Source organism: Pristis pectinata, chromosome 29 (assembly GCF_009764475.1).
Source record: "Pristis pectinata isolate sPriPec2 chromosome 29, sPriPec2.1.pri, whole genome shotgun sequence".
NCBI classification, from domain to species: domain Eukaryota; kingdom Metazoa; phylum Chordata; class Chondrichthyes; order Rhinopristiformes; family Pristidae; genus Pristis; species Pristis pectinata.
This window is the reverse complement of record NC_067433.1, coordinates 3,270,016-3,294,716: the sequence shown is the minus strand read 5'-3', so window position 1 is coordinate 3,294,716 and position 24,701 is coordinate 3,270,016. Positions and strand designations below refer to the sequence as shown.

General features: G+C 46.5%; 1 protein-coding gene across 3 annotated transcripts in view; it reads right to left on the bottom strand.

Moving 5' to 3' along the window:
- LOC127584357 (phytanoyl-CoA hydroxylase-interacting protein-like) overlaps window positions 1–24,701 on the bottom strand; it is a 66,879-nt gene that overhangs the window by 31,858 nt on the left and 10,320 nt on the right. For all 3 annotated transcript variants that reach the window (XM_052041081.1, XM_052041079.1, XM_052041080.1), the window contains one exon: window positions 9,627–9,719. In XM_052041081.1, the coding sequence (XP_051897041.1) occupies window positions 9,627–9,719 (93 nt within the window). The remainder of the gene's footprint in view (window positions 1–9,626; window positions 9,720–24,701) is intronic.

The following is a 24,701-nucleotide window of genomic DNA, read 5'->3' as shown; positions in this document are numbered from 1 at the left end:
GAGCAGCCTCTAACCCTGTTGGCTGCAGCCTGCCAGTGCCTGAAGAAAAATTCTCCCGAGGGGTGAGCTGCAATTGATATTTCTCCTGAATGTTTCCATCTCAGCGGATTAGTGTAGCATGAAATGATACAGAATTACCCAGCAGGAGTGTTGTGCACAACATTTGTTCTTGAGCTTCAGTGTGCCTGCTGCTACCTCTCTGCGCCAGGATTCCAAGGTATGCATGAATGCACAGACCTCGACAGCACTACAGGAATTCCAAAAGAACGCAGCAAAAATAACTCCTGCTTTTCCCCAGTTTCTGCCCTGTGCCTTTGCTTCTCTACATACCCACCCCAATTCCTTCCCTCTCCAAAGACCTAACTTGCATCACTAGCAGTGTGAAATCGAAGAGAAGATTGCCCATTTAGCCTATGCGTTGCCTGCCTGATCACCCTGTCATGGCTTTCAATGCAGCACCTGTTCAACTCTACGACTTCCTTCCACTGTCCGCTCTGAAAACAAATTGAGCTGCTGCCGCCAATACCTCTGTGACTGTACTGCATTCTGGGCTAAGATCTTACAGCACAGAAAGAGCCAATTGTTCCTGTACCGATTCTTTCGAAGAGCAAACTTACAAGACCCACTCTGCACAATGTTTCTGCAGATTCCTGTAGTTTTTTTCCATGCTAGGTGGTGCCTTCTGGATCGCAACTTGCCATATTAAAAAAAACTTCTCAAATAGACCCTGGCTTTTGGCTATTTATCTAAAACCAATGTCCTCTGGTTACCAACCTTTCTGCCACTGGAAGCAGTTTGTCCCCATTTATAATATCAAAATCCTTCAATGGGCAAGAGTTTGCCAGGCAAGAGTTTCCCAACCCACCAAGATAGTCTGTGGATCCCTTTGTTAGAACCTACTCTGATCCTTATGGTAGGGATAGATCAGTGCTACCCACAAAACAGCTGATAAAACATCTCACAGCTGGGCCAGCTGGCTGTTAAAACCATCAAAAAGTTTTAAATATCTCTGAATGGCTGAAAACATTCAAAGTATTAAAAATAAAATTATTAAAACACTTTGAAAATCAAATAACAAATAAACTCCTTAAAACAATTAAGATCAATTAATTAAAAAGCTAATTATCTAATACTTATCTTGGCCCCCCACAGTCATTGCTTTTCATTGCAGGTCATGAGGTGTCACAGGTGGAAGTCCCAAAGTTCCTGATACTTACGCAGGAAAATGCCTGAAATTCCCAGGAACATTCAGCCATTATTTTAAACATCCATATTAAATCTCCTTTTTGCTGCATCTGCCCTGAGAAAGCTCCTCCAGGATTGAACTCCCAACCTCTACTATCCCATGTAGAACTTGAACTCTTCACTGTTCTGAAGAAGTATGAGCCAGCTGTTGAAAGCTGGCATAGGAGTGTTTGTGACCTTTACTTCTCACCACCCACTGATGTTGCCACCTCCCACCAGTGACTGGACTGTCCCGGATAGCTGCAGGCAAGTACATGGATGTACATGGCTGCTCTTTGGATCCATTGCTGGAATATTCCAAGGCAGGGTTTGGAATTCTCCACCTGTTGTTTGAGCTTTAACACTTGCTGACTGATTCATTCTCAAATACAGTCACAGCGCTGCTTGGTGTGAAGGTTTGATGGTATTCTCAGATTTGTCTAGGTCAGTGTTTTGGAGACAGCTCATCTGTCTCTCTCTAAACCTTGCCTAGGTCTGCCTCCTCACTCAAGTGAATGGATCAATGCCCAGAACAAGTGACGGAGAACCTTAAAGCAAGGAAACAGGCCAACTGGTTCACCAAGTCCGCACTCATTTACACCAATCCTACACTAATCCCATTTTATTCTACCACTCACCTACACACCGGGGGAAATTTACAGTGGCCAATTAACCTACAACACACATGTCTTTGGAATGTGGGAGGAAACTGGAGCCCCCTGGGGTAACCCACGTGGTCACAGGGAGAACGTCCAAACTCCACACAGACAGCACCTGAGGTCAGGATTGAACCCGGATCTCTGGAGCTGTGAGGCAGCAAATCTACTGGCTGTGCCATACAAGTCATCCAGGTCTGGGTGTGAACAGAAGAACCTGTCTGGTCCCCTGTCACAGAAAAAACAACCTGTCCTAAACTCACAAGAAGTATGTGTGTCTGATTGTATCCCCGTCTCTTAAAACTGTCTTGTGTCTCCGTCCCTCATCTGAAATAAAAACAGAAAATGCTGGAAGTGCTCAGCAGGTCAGGTCAGGCCACATCTGCAGGAAGAGTTAATGTCTTCAACCTGAGATGTTAAATCTGCTTCTTGTCCCACGGATGCAGCCTGACCTGCTGAGTATTTCCAGCATTTTCTGTTTTTATTTTAGATTTCCAGCATCTGCAGTTTTTTTGATTCTCCTCCATTGTCTGCTTTGTGTAAGACACAATGAGTGATGTTTAATATTAAAAACACTGGTTCAGAAATCTTGGTGGCATTGCATCAGAGAGGATGATATCACCAAGTCGAAGCCAGGTGTTATTTCTACCCGGTACACTTAGTACAATTAAGCGGAGAAAATAATATTCTGGAGCAAAAGGTGTTAAATCAGCTGTGTGATCACTGATGTACCAACACTGATTGAGTTGCCATTTTAAGTGAATATTTAACCTAACAGTAATAGATGTAACAACTTGCATTTATGTAGTACTAATAGTCCCACAGCACTTACCGAAACACAATCATAATTAAGGTACCCTGACTAGCTGTATCACGGCCTGGTACGGCATTTCCAACACACAGGAATGCAAGAGGATGCAGAGAGTTGTGGACACAGCCCGGTCCATCGTGGGCACGGCCCTTCCCACCACTGACAGCATCTACAGGAGGCGCTGCCTCAAGAAGGCAGCATCTATCTTCAAGGATCCCCCACCATCTGGGTCATGCCCTCTTCTCGCAGCTACCGTCAGGCAGGACGCACAGAAGCCTGAAGTCCCACACCACCAGGTTCAGGAACAGCTACTTCCCTTCAACCATTCGGTTCTTGAACCAACCGGCACAACCTTAATCACTACCTCAGCAACAGAACACCATGGACCACTTCTTGCACAACCATGGATTTGTCTCTGATTATGTTTTTGGCGCTCACGTCTTGCTCTGCACAGTCTTTTATTTCTATTCACTGCCTTGTATAATTTGTGTATATCTTATGTTTAATTTATGTTTTGTGTGTTGTCTGTACCTACATGCCTGTGATGTTGTTGCAACCAAGTCTTCCATTGTACCTGTAGTTGTGCATGTAACAATAATCTCAATGACTTGAAACAAAATTTGACGCTATGAGAGGTTTAAGAGCCAGGTGGAGAGGACCATGTGACAAGAAAAGAGTGAGGGAAGGAAAGTGAGGGGCAGAGGTGCAGGGAGGGAATTCCAGAGCTGGGGGGGCCGGCAGCTGAGTGCACAGTCACTGGGTGTGGCAGATTGTACAAGAGAGGAGAATTGGAGTAACATCAAATCCCTCAGAGCCAGAAGGAGAGAGAGGGAAGAAAGTGATAGGCATCGGATAGGAACAGGGGAATCACATTGGATTATAGAGGATTACATGGGATTCTGTGGGATCACTGCACAGAAACAAACCATTCCACCCAACCAGCCCACACCAGCATTTATGCTCCACTCAACTCTCCTCCTGACTTCCCTTATCTGATCTATCAGCATACTCCTCTGTTCCCTTCTCCCCGACATGCTTGTCCAGTGTACCCTTAAACCTGTCCATATTATTCACCTCCCAGTGGGAGTGAGATCCACATTCTCACTGCTCTTTGGGTTAAGATGTTTCTTCTGAATTCCTTATCAGGTCTGTTGCTGTCTGCTTTACACTGATGGCTTCCGGCGATGTGCTTCCCCACAAGGGACACATTTTCTCTGTCAAATCTTTTCATAATTTTAAAGACCTCCATTTGGTCACCCCTCACCTTGTCCAAGGGAATAACAGACCCAGCCCTTTTAGATCAGATTTCTTTATTAGTCACATTTACATGGAAACACACAGTGAAATACACCTTTTGCCTAGAGTGTTCTGGGGGCAGCCCGCAAGTGTCGCCACGCTTCCGGCGCCAACATAGCATGCCCACAACTTCCTAATCCATACGTCTTTGGAATGTGGGAGGAAACCGGAGCACCTGGAGGAAACCCACGCAGACACGGGGAGAACGTACAAGCTCCTTACAGACAGTGGCCGGAATTGAACCTGGGTTGCTGGCGCTGTAATAGTGTTATGCTAACCTCTACACTACCGTGCCTGCCCACCCTCATATTTCTATAATCATTCTTGTAAATCTTCTCTGCAGGCCCCTTTATCCTGTTGACAACCTGATGACCAGGACTGACTGCAATACTCCAGCTGTGCAGTCAGTAAACTTCATAAAGATTTAGCATAACTTTTGTACTTTTGAACCCCATCCTTCCAGAAACAAGCTCTTGTGCACTTTATGACCTGTGGTTTAGTGTCCGATATGTTTACACTTCAAGATCCTTTTGTTCCTTTATCACACCTGCACTCTGACCTTCTGGGCAACAAGGCACTACCTAGCTGCGTGGATCCTCACATGCAACTTTCTTCCCCTTGCTGGGGGTTTATTAATGTCCTCCAGTAATTCATTGCAGCTCTCCTCAGCACTGGCTGAACCCCCAAGTTAATATCACCTGCAAATTTAGAAACTCTGTTTTTGTTTCAAAAGTCTAAACCATGAGCGTGAATTGGGAACCACACCCTGTGGTACACCACTGCGCACACCTCTTGAAATAAAAGTAGAAAGTGGAAGAAGCACTCGGCAGGTCAGGCAGCAGATGTGGAGGGAGGAACAAAGTTAATGTTTCAGGTCTATGACTCTCCTGACTTGCAGAGTATTTCCAGCACTGTTTTATTTCAGGTTTTCAGCAACTGCAGGTTTTTTGCTTTTTAACTACCAACCTTCATCTAACGTGAGTAGCCACCCTTCACTCCCGACTCTTTGCTTTCTGAACTGAAGCCAACCAGTAATGGACTGCCCTGAGTACACTTTCTCTGATCTTATTCATTGATCTTTTACAAGGAACCTTGTTAATCGCCAACTGTAAATCTGGATAAATTACATCGATTCTCTCGATATAGTGGCATAGATAAGGGTAGAGAGCAAGAAACCTTTTCCTAGGGCAGAGGTGTCTAAGACTAAAGGTGAGGAGTAAGAGGTTTAGAGGGGATCTGAGGGAGAATTTTTTCACCCAGAGGTGGTTGCAACCTGGAACGCACTGCCTGAAGGGGCGGTGGAGGCAGATACTCTTACAACATTTAAGAAGCACCTAGACAAGCACTTGAATCGCTGAGGACTAATTGGGTATGGACCAAGTGCTGGTAAATGAGAATAGTATAGATAGGTACTTGATGGTCAGCATGGACTCGGTGGGCTGAAGGGCCTGTTTCCGTGCTGCATTTTCTCCATTACATCCTCAGAAAACATAGTAAGGTTGGTTGAGCAAGACGTACCCCTTTCAAACCTATTTAACTATTCATCATAACAATTTTTGGTATTCAACCTTCTTGTATTCTCTTATTTTTTTCTTCCACAATGTTAAGCCAACTGGTCTATAATTCCCAGGACATATTCTGTCCCCTTTAGTTTATTCCTAACCAGAGATAGTGCTTCCTTAAAGGCATGAGTGAGTTACCCCTGGATTTGTCCATCAGTCCTGTTTATATTGCAGGTAAAACTAGAACTCAAGCACCTTGGGTTCAATTCAAGTTGACAGCTCTGTTAATGAAGCTGGGTAGCGGAGAGCCAGGATTATTCAGTCACTGTGAGGTCTTTGGATACACTGTATGCCAAGGTGAGGATTTGTTAATATTGGCCCCCAATGTCTTGTTATATAACCTGGGCTTTTTGGTGGTGTTAAATTCCGAGTTCAGTTCTTGGGAAAGGGAGGTTTTCAAAGGGATATCGTTAGCATTTACGGATGGGAGGAATTCTGTGGAGTGGTGTCTTTGGCTTGGGTCCAAGACTCAATGCCAAATGCTGGCAAAGCAACCTCGTTCAGTCAAAGCTCCAACAGCTCCCAGGGACAGGAGGATGAGATTTGGGCAAAAGCTAATCATTGTGTAAAAATGAAGTGTTTATTTTTTGGGATTCTATAATTGGTTCACAAATAGAATTTGATTATGCTTAAGAGATTCCCCATTGTGTTAAGGGACAAATAAGCCTGCCAATCCTTTGAGTTTATTCCAGGATAGTCACAACAACTCTTTGCTGTGTGTTGTATAAAGGACTTACAGTTTTAACACAGGCACCGATTGGCTTTAAGTAAACAGGCTCGAAGTGTCTTCCATCGACCCTACCCCCACTGTTCTCACATGGGGAGTGACGAGTCCCAGTCTCAGGCCTTGGCTGAATGAGAGAAATACCTAGGGTCTGCCCTCGAGGCATCTCTTTACCTCCATCACCTTCTCTGCGAGGGTCCTTGTTTGTGCCGCTTTATTTTAGGGGAGAGTTAGGTTGGCCAGACCAAGTCAAGAGAGAAGTCTAAAGCCAGGTTCAAGGTCCAGGTCACCCATGATTGCCCGAATTGTCCCTTGTCAGATGGTTGGGAGCTCCATACATCCTGTAGCGCAGTCACAAGGGGAATATGTCTGTCTGGAGAGCAAGAACACTTTCTCAAAGGGATGGCATAAGCCAAGGGGCTGAGTGGCCTACCATACTTTATTAGTGATTCTACAAAACAGGCTCTAAGAGACAATAAAGAACCATTATTTGAAAGATACGGATGGAATAAGATTAAAAATCCTTGGGACGGAGCCATCATACATTTAGTAACCTGCAGGGGAACATCCAGAGCTGCCCTGTACAGAGCCCAGTGTACCTAATGCTCTTATATTGGAAAGCTGAGGCCTTGGCCCATATAGTCATATAGTTGCTCCATTATCCAGTGGGTGAAGGCTGCCCATCACTGTCATGGGCATGGAGTTGGCAGCTGCCCCAGAGAACCATCGGACATCGGTGTGGGAAATGGAACAGCAGCTGCAAACCCAGGAGTTATCCACGCAGAGTCACTAGACCGTGGAATGCACAGTCAGAAGAAACTACTGAGGACAAGTCAATCAAACCATTTCAAAGAAAGATTCAAAAAACTAAAGTTTCAAAAGCTGGAAGAAAGGAGTGGGAAAATAGATTGGAGTAATCGCATGTATGGAGCCAGTAACCAATTAACCTCCTTCTGAACTTGAATTCACCTAAACCTGTGGTGAATAAGGGAATGAGGAACATTGTTTAGGCAGTGTAGAGGGAGTTTCACTGTATCCAGCCCGTGCTGTCCCTGTCCTGGGAGGCTGTGACAGGACAGTGTAGAGGGAACTGTCTAACTCAAGCTATCCTGCCCTGTGTGTGTGTGATGGGACTGTGTAGAGGGAGCTTTATGTTGTTTTCAACTCATGTTTGATGGGGCAGTTTTACTTTTATCCAAACCACGCTGCCTCTGACAGAAAACCAAAATGCAGGAAACACTCAGCAGGTCAGGCAGCATCAGTGGAAGGGAAAACTGCTAATGTATCAAGTGGAATACTCTTTGTCAGAACATGCTGTTTCTGCCTGGGAGTGTTTGATAAGACAGTGAAAAGGGAGCTTTAAGATATATCTAACTCCTTTTTATATTCCAATGTAATTTATTCTGTCCCTGCCCTGGGAGTGTGAGATGGGACAGAGCTGAGGGAAATTTACACTGTCTAACTCACGCTGTTCTGTCCTGGGAGTATGTGGTGGGACTCTGTAGAAGGGTCTGAGCTGTCCCTACCCTGGGACTATTTAATGGGGCAGCTTTACTTTCCAGCTAACCCATGATGTGCCTCATCTTGATGTGCACAAAGCTTGTCATTTTTAAACAGCCATCCGAAATTGTGGTGTCCATCACACTCCATTAAATACATTTACTCTTGCAGTGACTAACTCTTCAATGCCTGCCCACACACTGACTCACCGCAGTAAGCTTTTGTAAAAGGATAATTCATCCAAACTATTAACAAATAGGTGCCATTTTAGGGCTGGTCTCGGCACTGGTTATGTAACATTACCCCAGCCAACTGACCAGTTTCAACTGCCGCAGAAGCAGACCCTGTGTCCGAGTAGAATGCCACTCCACAGCAGGGGGTCTGTGTCGTGCACTGATTATTTGGTCATACGTCAGCTCATCCTTGGAATAAGTCCGACAATTCTCTGCAATCCGCCAGTCGTTATCACTTGAACATTTCCAATTCCTTTCACTCTCTTTGCCAGCCATGCACTCAGCTGCATAGCTCTGGGATCCCCCTCTCCTTTAAGTGCTCTTCACTTAAGAAGTTCCTTAAAACCTATCACAGGACAGAACAATGTGTGTAGCTAGCGGAACTGCTGCCTCACAGCTCCAGTGACCTGGATTTAATCCTGACCTCGGGTGCTGTCTGTGTGGAGTTTGCACGTTCTCCCTATGACCGTGTGGGTTTCTCCTGGATGCTCCGGTTTCCTCCCACATCCCAAAGACGTGTGGTAGGTTGGTTGGTTGCTGTACATTGCCCCTAGTGCGTGGGTTAGTGGAGGATCTGGGGGCAGTTGGTGGGAATGTAGGTAGAATAAAATGGGATTGATATAAAGGGCTGCTTGATGGTTCAATCCTGACCTTGGGTCTGTCTGTGTGGAGTCTGCACGTTCTCCTGTAACTGCATGGGTTTCCCTGGGGTTTTCTGGTTTGCTCCCACATCCCAAACACATATGGGTGAGTGGGTCAATTGCTGCTGTAAATTGTATGTAGGTGAGTGGTAGAGTCTGGGAGGAGACGCAGACTTGGTTGGCCAAGGGGCCTGTTTCCGTGCTGTATGACTCTACAACCTAGTTTCTCCACATTCAGCTCAAACTTCTGTCTGACCAGGAGCAGGACTAGGCCATAAAATCCTGAGTCTGTCCATTATTCAGTAAAGCCTCCATCTTAATCTAATTACCTTCCTCGTCCTCATACCCCTGTATGGCCAAATGTCTACTGACCTCACCTAGAACATACTCGGAGCTGAACATCCACAGCCCACCGAGAATGCGAAGGGGCTAGAACCCTCCAAGTGAAGAATATTCTGCTTACTTCACTCAGATAGATGCGGTCCTTCCTCCAGGCACAGTAGTGTAGCGGTTAGCGTAACGCTTTACAGCGCCAGTGACCCGGGTTCAAATCCGGCCACTGTCTGTAAGGAGTTTGTACATTCTCCCTGTGAGTTTCCTCCGGGTGCTCTGGTTTCCTCCCACATTCCAAAGATGTACAGGTTAGGAAGTTGTGGGCATGCTATGTTGGCGCCGGAAGCGTGGCGACACTTGCGGGCTGCCCCCAGCACACTACGCAAAAGATGTATTTCACTGTGTGTTTCGATGTACACGTGACTAATAAAAATATCTCATCTTACAATGCCTGGCTGTGGAGTCTCCTGTGAAGACACTTGGGATTTTGTATCTCTATTAAGGGTAAGTTGTTACAGTTGTGGAGACAAAGTTGTTGAGAGAACAAAAATTCTGAGAAGACAGAACCACACCAGAGCAGATGTGCTGGTACCTTCCCTTCCCCTCATGTTTGCAGTTTAGAAAACTTACAGATAAATCTTCTCACCTGCAGCCTTGCAAAGCTGAAGAGCAGCCTCCTGTAGATGGAGAGAAGTGGGCAGGTCTTGCTGCTTTCTGTACAGGGCTGATCCCCACGGCACTGAGAGAGAGAGAGAGAGAGAGAGAGTGAGGGAGAGAGCTGTACAGTAATCCAGTCATGTACAGCTCTGCACAAACCTCGTGCTGTCAGGAGGTTGGGACACACTGGAATCATCAGCGCGCAGCTGACAGGGTGTGTACCCAGGAGTTCTGACTCAGCGGCCAATCCACCATCACCCGGCAAAGCGTCAGATGAGGGTACAATAGCAAGGCTTGCTTGCTCTGAGCTCGCGAAAAGCCAGTGACTGAGTCAGCAGAAAGCTTTCTAATGTTAATCCTCAGGGTGCACCGGGCCTGGTGGATGCACATAGTGCAGAGGAGACCATTTGGCCCACTGTGTTCCTGCCAAGAGCTCTCCAGTCAGTCCCACTGCCCTGCTTTTCCCCCTGAGCTCGCAGCGATTTTTTTAGTCACCCATTAAGGATAGCATGCTAGTGCAACTGGTAGAGCTGTTTACTCACAGCTCCAGCAACCATACAACATGGAACATAGAACAGTACAGCACGGGAACAGGCCCTTCAGCCCACGATGTTGTGCTGAACTAATGAAGTGAATGATGCCTAATCCCTTCTGCCTGCCCATGGTCCGTATCCCTCCACTCTCTGTATATTCATGTGCCTCTTAAACCCCTCTATCATATTTGCCTCCACCCCCACCCCTGGCAGCGGATTCCAGGCACCCACCCCTCTCTGTGTAAAAAAACCTGCCTTGCACATCTCCTTTGAACTTACTCCCTCTCACCTTAAATGCATGTCCTCTAGTATTAGATATTTCGATCCTGGGAAAAAAAGTACCGGCTGTCCACTCTATGCCTCTCATCATGTTATAAACTTCTATCAGGTCTCCCCTCAGCCTCAACCAGGTTTGATCTTGTCCTCCTGTGTTTTCTGAGTGGAGTTTGCACTGTGACCACGTGGCTTTCTTCTGGGTGCTTCGGTTTCCTCCCACAGCCTAAAGACGTGCCGGTTGGGAGGTTAATTGGCTGCTGTGAATTACTTCTGGTGTGTAGATGAGTGGTAGAATCTGGGGAGAGTTGATGGGAACGCAGGGAGATTCTGTTACAGGGAGAAGTAGTGGGGAAAGGGATTGCTCTGTGAGCTGGCATGCACTCAATGGGCTCAATGGCCTATGTCGTAAAGAAATATAGAAATATCCAATTCATTGTGAAAGAGGGGAGACAGGTCAAAAATTGGTGTGACGAAAGATCCCACATATACATTCACCTGCCCAGCAAAAGCAGATTATCTTATTTTTAATTCCTGTCATTTCTAAGTCGCTGTGCTGCCTGCCATCTGCTAAAAATGATAAAGGAATGTCCTGATTTATATGAAAGATTTCACATATTTATATAATAGAAATATATTGAGGGAAGAAAGATGCCCCGATACTAGTGTTAGAACGATCAGAAAAACAGGAGCCCCTTTGATCCTTTACTCTGGGAAAGAGAAGCTGAAGATAACCCAAGAGGAAACCTCAAGGACATGAAAGTCATAAAGTCACACAGCATGGAAACAGGCCCTTCAGCCCGTTGTCTGTGCTGACCGACAGGCACCCATTTACACCAATCCTACACTAATCCCGTTTTATTCTCCCCACATTCCCATGATTGCCCTACTCCTGGCAGCGGATTCCAGGCACCCGCCCCTCTCTGTGTAAAAAAACCTGCCTTGCACATCTCCAGAGTGTTCCCAGAGTGGGTGGTTTAGAAGAAGCTGTTAAGGGGAAGACATATCGTTATATCGAGGGTGACAGCGAAAGGAAGAGATGCTGAGGGTGAGATAAGGATGGTGGGTGGAAGCTCTATAGGGCATAAACTGTACCTATTTGGGCTTGATTCTGTGCTGTAAGTTCTGTGCTATACCCATAGCTGGTTGGTACCCTCTAGAACATTGGCTGATCTTATTGTCAGAAAGCAGATCTTACTCCCTCAGTGAACTGATGTCTAAATCCTAGCCCAAGCTAAACTCTGCTCATCCACCATCCTGATCCACTCTGGCTCTCAGACTTGCAAAATTCCTGTTCATATTGATAAATCGCTCCCTGTCACTCTAGTGTTTGTATAATGTCTGCAAGCTCCCTCCAATTAAGCTCAACGTTTTTGTTCTGTCCACCAATGGTGGCTGTGTTGCTGGTCCCTTCACTCCCATCACAACTCTCCGCATCTTTCCGCTGATTGAACCGACCAAGGCTCTTGTAAGTGAAGCATCTGTTCTGAACAAAGCCTGATTTCGGCTTGAAAGAAGTCAATGAATTCAGGGGTAAATCATCCTGGAAATGTGGACCACGTCCCATATCTCAGGAGCCGTCTCTTGGTGAAACCTGACATTGATGAGAAATTCACAATCGTCTTCAATGCACCAGCACTCTCTGATCGATAGAGGGAAAGGGTATTTGACAATCAGGGTCTCAGTGCTCAAATCCCTTCGTTCGGTGGGCAGCAGTGATTCTTGCCCTCCTATATGCATACATAACATAGGTAGGGCAGACAGTCAGAATCTTTTCCCCAGGGTAGAAATATCAAATACTAGAGGACATGCTTTTAAGGCTGGGGGTGGTGGGGGGGAGAGTATAAAGGCGACATGAGGGGCAAGTTTTTTATGGAGAGAGTGGGAGGTGCCTGGAATGGGTTACCAGGGGTAGTAGAGGAAGCAGGCAGTTTGGTGGAGTTTAAGAAGCTTTTCGATAGACACATGAATATGAAGGGAACAGAGGGATAGGGATGATACACAGGAGGGAAATATTTAGCATAGATTGGCATCAAGCTCGGCACAACGTCGTAGGCCGAATGGCCTGTCCTGTGCTGCACTGTTCTATGTTCCATGTTCTCTATGCCTCTGAGACCTGAACTACCTGCAACAGGCAATTTAAGGCAGTGGAGAAAAATATCACCAATACTGTCTCTGCAAAATCCACCAAATTCATTGGAGGAATAGATGAACAGACATTAGTGTCCTCTCCAAGTCCAACATCCCAGTTTTGAGACCCTATTAATTCTCAGCTGGCTACATTGGACAAGTTTATTGTTCACACACCTAACATTAGACTCCAAAAACAGACATTCTGTTCCAAGATTACCAAGTGACAGAGAAAAAAGATCCAGGATTACACTCAAAGCTTCCTTGAAGAAATGCAACATCCTCACTGACTTCTGGGAATCCCTGGTGTGTAGGTGAGCGTCGCAATGGAGGAAGAGGATTTGGGATGGTGTTGAGAACCTCGAGGCTGTGTATCAGGAGTGCACAGAAGCCCTGTGCATCACTTCACAACGACCCACCCAGACATCCCATCAGCTACCTCCTGTCCCATCTGTGGAAGAGCGTGCACTTCCTACATTGTCATAGAGTCATACAGCACAGAAACAGGCCCTTTGGCCCACTGAGTCCATGCTAACCATCAACCACCCATTTACACTAATCTTACATTAACCTCACATTCCCATCAACTCCCTCTAGATTCTACAACTCACCTACACACCAGGGGCAAATTACAGTGGCCGATTAACCTACCAACTCACAAGTCTGTGGGATGTGGGAGGAAACCAGAGCACCCAGTTCAAACCCATGTAGTTACAGGGAGAATGTGCAAACCCCACCCACATACTGCCAGAGGTCAGGATTGAACCCGGGTCTCTGGCGCTGTGAGGCAGCGGAACCACTCTTCCTGCATTACAACAGGGACCAAGCTACAAACATTATTCCTTTGGCTAAGTGCTTTGACACATCCCGAAGTGGTAAAAGAGCGTATGGAAATGCAACCTTCTTTACCTCTCTCTCTCTGCTGACTCTCACATTAACAATGGTACTTTTGGCCAGTGTATCCTTAATTCAAACCTCACCAAGACTGTCCATCATTATCCTTCATCTCAGAGACCAGATCCAAGCAACCAAATCATAAAAATCAATTTCTTTGTACCTCAGGCATATCATTCATTTACACTTCTTTGGCAGGGCTTGTTCTGTGGATCAGGTGCTACACAGTAATGACTGCTCCACTAATGAATCATGCCAATATTAACCCAGTTCTCCATCCGTATTTTCTAACTACTTCACATCTTTCTATTTTAAATTCTCCCTTGGGCCATAGAGTGAGGGCTGCCAGCTGGCTGCTTGCCAGTCCCTCCCATTAAGTATCAGTGATTGCTGCTCGAGGAACAGGACTGAGCCTCTGAAGCCATTCACTCCCAGTCTCGTTTTCTCTTCCTCATGATGTGCTCAGTTCAGTTTGTGTGCACATGCTCATTGGTATTAATTACAGTCACCCCATCCCCTTAAGACAGTTTTAGGACGAAGTTTATGTGAACATTGTGAAGCAGGAAGCCCTGGCAAAGTGGTGCAATGGGTAGAACCACTGCCTCACAGCTCCAGTGACCCGGGTTCAATCCTTATCTACAAGTTTACAAGTTAGCAGGTGATATCCCTATAGTGGGCCATATCTCAAATAATGATGAGACGGAGTACAGGAAGGAGATAGAGAGCTTAGTGACATGGTGTCATGACAGCAACCTTTCCCTCAATGTCAGCAAAACAGAAGAGCTGGTCATTGGCTTCAGGAAAGGGGGCGGTGTACATGCACCTGTCTACATCAACAGTGCTGAGGTTGAGAGGGTTGAGAGCTTCAAGTTCCCAGGAGAGAACATCACCAATTGCCTGTCCTGGTCCAACCACGTAGACGCCACGGCCAAGAAAGCTCACCAGCGCCTCTACTTCCTCAGGGGTCTAAAGAAATCTGGCATGTCCCTTTTGACACTCACCAACTTTTATCGATGCACCATAGAAAGCATCCTATCTGGATGTATCACGGCTTGGTACGGCAACTGCTCTGCCCAGGACTGGAAGAAACTGCAGAGGGTTGTGGACACAGCTCAGCACATCACGGAAACCAGCCTCCCCTCTGTGGACTCTGTCTATACTCTCACTGTCTCGGTAAAGCAGCCAGCATAATCAAAGACCCCACGCACCTGGGTCATTCTCTCTTCTTTCTTCTTCCATCAAGCAGAAGATACAGGAGCCTGAGGGCACATTCCCCTCCAAGTCACCCATCTCATAACAATAGAAGGAAGCCATTCGGCCCATCAAGTCTGACATCCCCACTTATTTATTGATAATCTATTCTCTCTCATGGTCCCATCAACTCCTGCCACACCCTACACAGCTTTACAGCGGCCAATTAACCGACCAACCTGCAAGTCTTTGGGAAGTGGGAGGAAACCGGAGCACCCGGAGAAAACCAACATGGTCACAGGGAGAACGTGCAAACTCCACACAGAGAGCGCTGGAGGTCAGGATTGAAATTGGGTCCCTGGAGCTACGAGGCAGCAGCACTACCCACTGTGTCACTGTGTCACTGGGCTTGGAAACTTATTGTTGTTCCTTCATCGTCGCTGGGCCTGATTCATCGAAGTCCTACTCAGTGAAGCTGTGGGAGGACCCTCAGTGAATTCAAGGCGGCAGCTCCACACTCAGTGATTATATTAGCACTGGCAATGTACTGGCCTTCACGTCTCATCAGTGACCTTGAGAACCCAGCTATGATCAGCTAATACGTAGCAACAGGGATCCTGGGCTCTTGCTGTGCAGTAGCAGTGTTCCCCACAACTCTTAGCTCATTCACCAATGAGCTAAGGGGTAGAACAGAGGGGTAGGACAGAGTGAAAAAGACTGATTACATAAGGTGTGAGTTCCCAGCAGGACAGACACTGACAGAGTGTGAATTCACAGCAAGATTGGAAAGACAGAGTGTTCCTGAAGCAGTGTTCACCACAAAAAGACCACTGTGTGCATGGATCCAAAAGCAAAAGACTGCAGATGCCAGAAATCTGAAATAAAATCAGAGACTGTTGGAAATACTCAACAGGTCAGGCAGCTTCTGTAGAGAGAGAAAAACAATTAAACCTTTCAGGTTGATGATCATTTCTACCCAAATGCTACCCAACTGCTGAATATTTCCAGCATTTTCTGGTTTTATTTCAGCCATGTTCATGTCCTTTAGAAATGATCTAGTCCCTATTGATTTCAATTTACACAGTAAGTGGCAGGGCCCTGGAGAGCATTGTAGGACATAGAGACCCAGAAGTACAAGTACTTCGTTCCCTGGCAGTGGCAACACAGGTAGACAGGGCGGTGAAGAAGGCATTTGGCATGCTTGCCTTCATCAGTCAGGGCAATGAGTGCAAGAGTTCGGGTGTCAAGTTACAATTGTCTTATGAGGATAGGCTGAGTGAGCTAGGGCTTTTCTCTTTGGAGCGAAGCAGGATGAGAGGTGAACTGATAGAGGTGTACAAGGTGATAAGAGGCATAGATCGAGTGGACAGTCAGAGACTTTTTCCCAGGGTGAAAATGGCTCACATGAGGGGGCATAATTTTAAGGTGACTGGAGGAAGATATAGGGACGATGCCAGAGGCAAGTTTTTTTACACAGTGAGTGGTGGTGGAGGCAGATACATTAGGGACATTTAGAAGACTCTTAGATACATGAATGATAGAAAAACGGAGGGCTATGTGGGAGGGAAGGGTTAGATAGATCTCAGAGCAGGATAAAATGTCGGCACAACATCATTGGGCCGAAGGGCCTGTACTGTGCTGTAATGTTCTATGTTCTATATAAGCCATTGGTGAGACCACACTTGGACTATTGTGTGCAGTTCTGGTCGCCCAGCTATAAGAAGGATGCCATTGAAATGGAAAGGGTGCAGAAAAGATTGTCAAGGATTTTACCCGGACTGGAGGGCTTGGGTTATAAGGAGAGGCTGGACGGGCTGGGACTGTTTTCCCTGGAGCGAAGGAGGCTGAGGGGTGGCCTTATAGACGTTTATAAAATTATGTGAGATAAGGTGAATGGTAATAGTCTTTTCCCCAGGGAAGGGGAGTCTAAATCGAGAGGGTTAGGTTTAGGGTGAGAGGGGAAAAATTTAAAGGGGACCTGAGGGGCAACTTTTTCACACATATGGAATGAGCTGCCAGAGGAAGTGGTAGAGGCGGGTACAATGACAGTGTTCAAAAAACATTTAGACAGGTACATGGAGAGGAAGGTTTAGAGGGACATGGGCCAAATGCAGGCAAATGGGTCTAGCTCAGGTAGGCAACTTGGTCGGCATGTTTCCGTGCTGTATGGAAAGGAGAGGGGAGCAGGGAGAGAATAGTGAGGGAGCAAGAAGGAGGAGGGAACAGGAGAAAATGAGGAAGGAGCAGGGAATAGGGTGTGGAGGGAACGGTGAGGGTGTGGGAATGAAGAGAGAGGGAAAGAGGAGGTGTGAGGAGCAGGGAGGAATGAGAAACCAACTGGGTGGAGAACAGGAGTGTTCATGGGGCAGAGTACAAGGTGTGAGCAGAGGGTGAGGCAAGTTGCAGGGAGCAGGAGGAAGCAGGGAGCTTCAGGGTGAAAAGGGAGATAGAGGTGAACGAGGTGGGAGGGAGGAAATGGGATGGGGCGGAGAGAGTGGGAGAGAACAGGGAGAAAGGATGAGAGCAGGAGAGACTGCAAGCAGGGACCAGAGAGTGGGAAGTAGTGGGAGGGAGTGAACAGGAAAGAAAAGGTAGGGGAGGAGACAGCAAAATTAGGAGAAGATTGGAGTGAGGGGAGCAGGAGAGAGGAATTCCAACGGGATGTGATGTTGGCGGAATGAGAAAGTGAGCAATGTTTAGGAAGATTACAATCGCCAAACTAATAACCAAATTATTTACAACAGTCCTGATTAAACATAGCTCCAGTCTGGCAGAGACCGATAGAGATTTAATTTAAACTCAGCAATAACTGAACCACTTTGGGATTGTACGGACTACAAGTAGAAGTGTTCTGATCATTAATTTCACAGGCACTCGCTGGTCTCACAGCCAGTGTTCTTTTTCTCCAGACTGTGCTCACCAAGGTGAGAAGAGGCAGTAGAGATATAGCTTGTATTCAGATATTGTCTTACCATGGTCTCTGTGTAAATATAAAAGGTGAAATCACTGGTATAAAGTTGGCAGCCAATTTCAACGCACCAAGGTCCCACAAACAGCACTTGTATCCAGTCCCCTCACTACCCTTGGTCCTGAATGCTCCCTGTTTCCCATTTCCTGTTCCTTTCTACCGATAGAGTTATAGAGTAATACAGTAAAGGAAACAGGCCTTTCAGCCCAACTGGTCCATGCCGACCAAGATGCCCATCTAAGCTAGACCCACTTGCCCGCATTTGGCCCATATCCCTCTAAACCTTTCCTATCCATGGACCTGTCCAAGTGTCTTTTCAATGTTGTTATTGTACCTGCCTCTACCACTTCCTCTGGTGGCTTGTTCTATACACACACTACCATCTGCATGAAGGTGTTTCACCTCAAGTCCCTTTTAAATCTTTCCCCTCTTGCTTTAAACCTATGCCCTCTACTTCTTGATTTTCCAACCCTGGAAAAAAGACCGAGTGCGTTCACCCAATCTATGCCCCTCACGCTTTTATACGCTATCTAGAAGGTCACCCCTCAGTCTCCTATGCACCAATGAATAAAGTCCTAGCCTGCCCAACCTCTCCCTGTAAGTCAGGCCCTCGAGTTTTAGCAACATTCTCGTAAATCTTCCTGGAGAGGGATCATTGGGCATGATACAAGAAAATATCGATTCTTCCCTAAGTAATGTCATGGGATATCTACCTTCCACTGCATCAGGCAGATAGAACTTGATTTAATGTTTTATCTGGAGGATAAGTCATAGGTGTTTAATTTGGCATCATGGTTGGCACAGACACGGTGGGCCGAAGGGCCTGATCCTGCATTGTACTGTGTTCTGTGGAGAACCTTCATCATGATGATGCTCCTTCAACAATGCACTGAAGTGTATGTGCTTCAGTCCTGGAGGGGGACTTGAATCCAGGACCTACAGACTCACAGATAAGAGTGTCACCACTGAGGGGAATGATTAGAACAGTGTTATTACTATTTCAGCATCAAGTACTTCCAGGTCACATGTTCTACTCTGCTCCAACAGCAGTCTCAGCCATCACCTCTTTCTTCGATGAACATCCCATCCACACTAATGTAATTCTAACATGCTACACCCTCTCAGTCAGATTACTAATTCACCGTCAATATATGACTCATTTTCTAATTGGTGTTCATGTACACAAGGGTTGTGATCCAACTCGGCTTGTACAGGGCTCTCCGTTGCCAAGGTGAGAGGTTATTGGGTCTCGTTGTTAGCTGCCAGACCTCCTTCCACTCCACACTTATCCTAGAAAGCAAAGGTGGCATCTTTCCCTTGCTGCACACCATCTCCGGATATACTCTTCCCTCACGCAGGTGCAAGCAGTCAACAGACTTCACCCCTGCTGTTTCACCCTGCACCTTCTGCTGCTCCTTCACTGCATGTTTCTACAGCATCACCCTCTCTCCCTTCTGCTCCCTCTGAGATCTCGTCTGGTCCTCGATGCCCACCTCCTTCTCTCTTCATCCCATTGTTGCTAAACTGTTGACTGTCCCAAGTCCCCCTTCCTATTTTGGCTGAAATTGCAGCTAGTTCTGTTTTCTTTGGCACTGTCTCCCTCTGCCCTCACTGTCCTTATTACAGCACAGGAGGAGGCCATTCATCCCATTGGATCCATACTGACTCCCAGTAAAACAACGCCATCAATCCCACTCCTCTTTCTGTTGTAGCTTATTCTCCCTCATACTTCCAAGAACTCCCTTTTTCTTCTTTTTTCCCACTTCCCTACACTAAGGGTTAATTTACCATAGCCAGTTAACCTATCAGCAACATCTTTGGGATGTGGGAAGAAACCGGAGCTCCTAGAGGAAACCCACACAGTCACAGTGAGAACGTGCAAACTCCACACAGACAGCACCTGATGTCAGAGTTGAGCCTGGGCCTCTGGTGCAGTGAGGCAGCAGCACTAGTTGTTACACCACCGTACTGCTCCACAGTGATGTTCTCCTCCCTCTCCAATTCCTTAAGGTGTTGTAGTGTCCCAACTCCCTCCTGAAGGTTCGCACCACCGCCTAACCTCTGCGGTATTGTTTCTGCCCCTTTCACAGCAATGAAACAGCACCAACCAAAGTCATCAACAATGAAACAATGAGTTATAATTTTCCTCACCCCATTATCTCCAATGATTTCCCTGCGTATTGGTTCAGCACATTTACCACCCTTTCACACAGTGGGATTGTACTCTCCTGTTCCCCTCTCTCTCCCCCTCCAATGAAAAGAGACACCTCAACCAAAACAGGAGATGGAGAAATAGTGGGAAGGAATGATTTGGCTTTAGGAATCTAGGAGAACAAGGATCAGATACCAAGACTTTGGGAGGAAATTAATTATAGTCTAGAGTTGTGGATGTGAGTTATTCAAAGGTTGAATAAAACCACATGGGTGGGAGAGGAAATGGGTGCCAATGTTTGGACTATGGTGATATTACCCAGTGTGATATTGGTTTGGCATTCAGCTGACAGTATGCTTTACTAGAAGAATGGAAAGAGTTTTAACACAGAGAACCAAGGCAATTAAAAGAATATAGCAAATGGCAAAAGGGAAAATAAAGATTAATAATCAATGCTTAAACCCTTGGAAAGTTGGCACTGCCAAATCATATCGCTCTTCACTGGGTACAGAACATGACAAGTGGTTATAATACATGACAAGCAGTTATAATACAGAACAATGACAAGCAAGAAACACTTGTCAAACCTTTCCCTTCTTTGGTCAGGTATTAGATGGACTTTATCCCAAAACAAGCCCTAAAAGACAGTCCTGTTTTCGTGTTATTCTTCTATCCCTCTGCAGCTTACTCTATCGATAGAGCCTCTAAACCAGCTTGTACATCCAAATATCCGTGTCCCAGACCTGTCGCCTTTCTTGTTTTGTGTAACCACGTTCTCTCATTTGATAAATTTATCATTTCCTTCTGTCTGATTTCTTCCAACAACAAACTGTACACCTCAAAAGAATTTCTTTGGCTGTAAAACACTTTGGAAACTCTTGAGCTCATGATCAGACCTATAACAAAGCCATTTCCTTCTTCTCTTCTGCAGTTTCTCTTCTTTCTGATCCATTATGGACCCCTTGAAGCACCCTCTCCCCCCTGCCCCCTCACTTCCCATTCCCACCCACCCCCCTCACACTCAATGGAGAGATGAATGCGTTTGAAGTTTGTTTTACCTTGCTGGTCAATCAGACATCTGTATCATTCTCTATCAGCATGCATAGATGCATGTTATCAGCAGAAGTGAAGGTGGCTTAAATTTCTTAGCAGCAGAAGGTGTATGTCTGACAATATTGTCTTAACTCATTTTAACTCTTTGCGTCAGACTCTTTCCTACTGGTATACTACACCAGCACCTACTGGCTTACCTTCACTCCTGGCTATCAGTGAGTGGTCAGACCTTTCTTGTCTCCATTTTACCAGGAGAATAGAATATAAGAGCAAGGAAGTCATGTCATTACTGTATAAAACACTACCTTGCCCACAGCTAGAGCAGAGTGGAGTTCTGGTCACTGCACCACAGAAAGAATATTATAGCACTAGAGAGAAAGCAGATAAAATTTATAAAGATGTGATTTGGTGTGGAGAATTTTGCTGATGAGGGGAGATTGGTTAGGCTGGGGTTGAAGTGGGTTGTGTCACAAGGGTGAGGTACAATGGATGGGAAGAACATTTCCCTGAGCTGAGAGCTTGATAAGTAGAGAGAATAGAAAAGATTGGAGGGAAATGAAGATTCGTTTTCAATCAGGCAGTGCTGGGAGCTCATTACCTGAAAGGTTGGTGGAAGCAGAAATCCTCAATGCATCTAAAAAGCACTTAATGTGATGTATAAGCACCAAGAACACAGCTCCTGCAGTTGCCATGGCTACCCATTTCCTCCTACCCTGCTTCCTGTTAGAACTCCACTCCTTTCTTCGGCTCCACCGCATCTGTTTTGTAGATGCCAATAACAGTGCTTCCAATCACCTCCACCCCTCACCTCCCAGCCTCCACCCTTCGCTATTTCCACCCTTCCCTCCTCCACCTGCCTATCACCCGCCCCCCCAACCTGGATCCACCTATCACCTGACAGGTTTTGCCCCACCCCTTCCCCTCACCTCTTTCTCCCCTCTTATTGTTCAGTCCAGATGAAGGATCTCAACCAGAAACGTCGACTGTCCATTTCCCTTCGCAGGTGCTGCCCGACCCGCTGAGTTCCTCCAACAATTTGTTTCTTCCTTCCAGATTCCTGCACCTGCAGTCTCGTGTGTCTTCCAATATCTTCTATTTTTCCTGAACTGTATTCTCCTTCACTGCAGCCGACAGGGCCCTTAACTGTGTACACTGCACTTTCTACACTTTTATTCTCAAACCTTCACCCCAGGACAGGAGTCCCTCGAGGATCCGCACCATAATCTTCCAGTTAGCCACATCCTGGACTCAACATTGACTTCAATAATTCAGATAACAATCATCTCCAGCGCTTTTATTTTAGGTTTCCAGAAGTCATTCCACATTCTTATGATAATTTCGGATAATGAAACATCTCCTTTAGGCTTTGGCTCCCAGCCATCACTGTCTATTACTGACAGTGTCTCACCTTTTGTCTGCTAGCCTCCACTGCTTTCCACCTCATCACAGACCTTCCCTTCTGTTGTCTCCTCCCTCCACCACCTCCCCGTTCCTCTGATTCTTATATCTTTGTTTTATTTCAATTCCCAGTACTGATAAATGTTCACCCACCTGAAACATTAACTCTGCACGTCTCTCCACAGGTGCTGCCTGACCTGCTAACATAAAAACATAAGCAGGAGTCTCCCATTTGAACCCTTCTGCCTGGTCCACCATTCAATAAGGTCACGGCTGACGGCTTGCTCAGCTACACTCTCCTGAACTCACTCCATCTCCCTTAATTCCATTAATATCCAAAAATCTACCGACCTGTCTTGAATATATTCAATGATGGAGTCTCCACAGCCCTCTGGGTGAAGAAATTTTGTCTTATCTGTGTCTCAATAGCAAATCTTATTTTGAGGTTTGCGATTGAGAACAGAGATAAGAATAAATAATAAGAAAAAACAAACTGCTGGAGAAACTCAGCAGGTCAGGCAGCATCTGTGGAGGCAAAGTATGAAGAATGTGTTTCATTATCTGAAATTAATCTGAAACTAAGGGCTAGTCGGCATTGCAGGTTGAGACCCTGCATCAGAACTGAGAGTGTAACGGGGAGATAACGAGAATAAAGAGGTGAAGGGGAGGAGTGAGGCAGGAGCTGGCAAGCGATGGAGGGATCCAGGTGAGGACGGGTTGATGGGCAGGTGGAGCCGGGTGAGGGAAGGAGGGAGGGGTGGAGATAGCGACAGGAGGCTGGGAGCTGATTGGTGGAGACAACAAAGAGCTGCAGGTTCAGGAATCTGATCAGGAACTAGATAGGGGAGGGATGGTGGGGAGCTGGGAACAGCAGGGGGAGGGGAGGGGATAGGGAACCGACTGGGTGGAGTATGTGAGTGATAGGCAGATGGAGCCAGGTGGGGGAGGGGAAAGAAACTAGGTAACCAGGGGCTGGGGTTGGGGGGTTGGGAAGAAGGGGAAGTACAACAGGGGTCCTGTCCTATCCCTTCCTCTCACCTCTTTACACTGTCATTCTCCCCTTTACACTCTCAGTCTCAATGCAGGGCCTTGACCTGAAACCTCATCTATCCCTCTGCCTCCACAGATGCTGCCTGACCCGTTGAATTCCTCCAGCAGTTTGATTTCTGCCCCAGATCACAGCATCTGCAGTCTCTTGCGATTCTTATTTTAAGATCGTGACTCTTGACTCTAGACACTCCAGCAAGGGCTAGTTACACCTCCACATCCACTCTGTCAAGTCCCATGAGAACGTTGCATGTTTTGAGAGATCCCTGCTCATTCTTCTACATTCAAGAGAGTAGAACTGCATCTGACCCAACAGGACAACCCCCACCTGATGAGCATTTCCAGCCATTTCTGTTTTGCTTTGGGACTTCCTGCTGTGGGACCATTAACGGGAGCCTGCTACTGACAACATTAGCCCCTTTGCTGATGAATCTGGTCAATAAACGATGAGGTGAGTGCAGCCTGGATGTGTAAACATGCAGGAGAGCAGTTAGCATGAAGTTGCAATGATGCCTGCACTCCACTCAGTGGGGATGTGCGAATGGTGCAGTGTGATCCCACATGAGGATGTTGCCAGGACTCGAGGGCCTGACTTACAGGGAGAGGTTGGACAGGCTAGGACTTTATTCATTGGGGCGTAGGAGACTGAGGGGTGACCTTATAGAGGTGTACAAAATCATGAGGGGCATAGGTAGGGTGAACACACTCGGTCTTTTTTCCAGGGTTGGAAAATCAACAAGTAGATGGGAGAGGGGAAAGATTTAAAAGGAACTTGAAGGAAAACGTTTTCACACAGAGGGTTATATGTATGTAGACAAGCTGTCAGAGGAAGTGGTTGGTGCAGGTACAATAACAACACTTAAAGGACAGTTGGACAGGTACATGGATAGGAAGGGTTTAGAGGGATATGGGTCAAATGTAGACAAATGGGACGAGCTCAGATGGGCATCTTGGTCAGTGTGGACGAGTTGGACCGAAGGGCCTGTTTCCATGCTGTGACTCTATGACTTTATGTTTTCAAGGACTCCCTCAAATGTCTGGCTATTGCTGTGTGTGCAATGTGGCTGCTACATTTCCAGCATCCAAACACTTTGATGAAAGAAATGCGGTGGGTTTGGTGTTTATGGACTTCTAATTGTATTCGGTTGCACTGGTTGCATCAGGGTCTGGTGCGGCAATTTGAATGCACAGGAACGTAAGAAGCTGCAGAGTAGTAGACTCGGCCCAATACATCACGGGCACATCCCTTCCCACCATCGGGAGTATCTACAGGAGGTGCTGCCTCAAGAAGGCAACATCCATTATCAAAGATCCCCACCAACCGGGCCAAGCCATTTCCTCACAGCTACTATCAGGCAGAAGGTACAGAAGCCTGAAGTCCCACACCACCAGGTTCAGGAACAGCTACTTCCCTTCAACCATTCA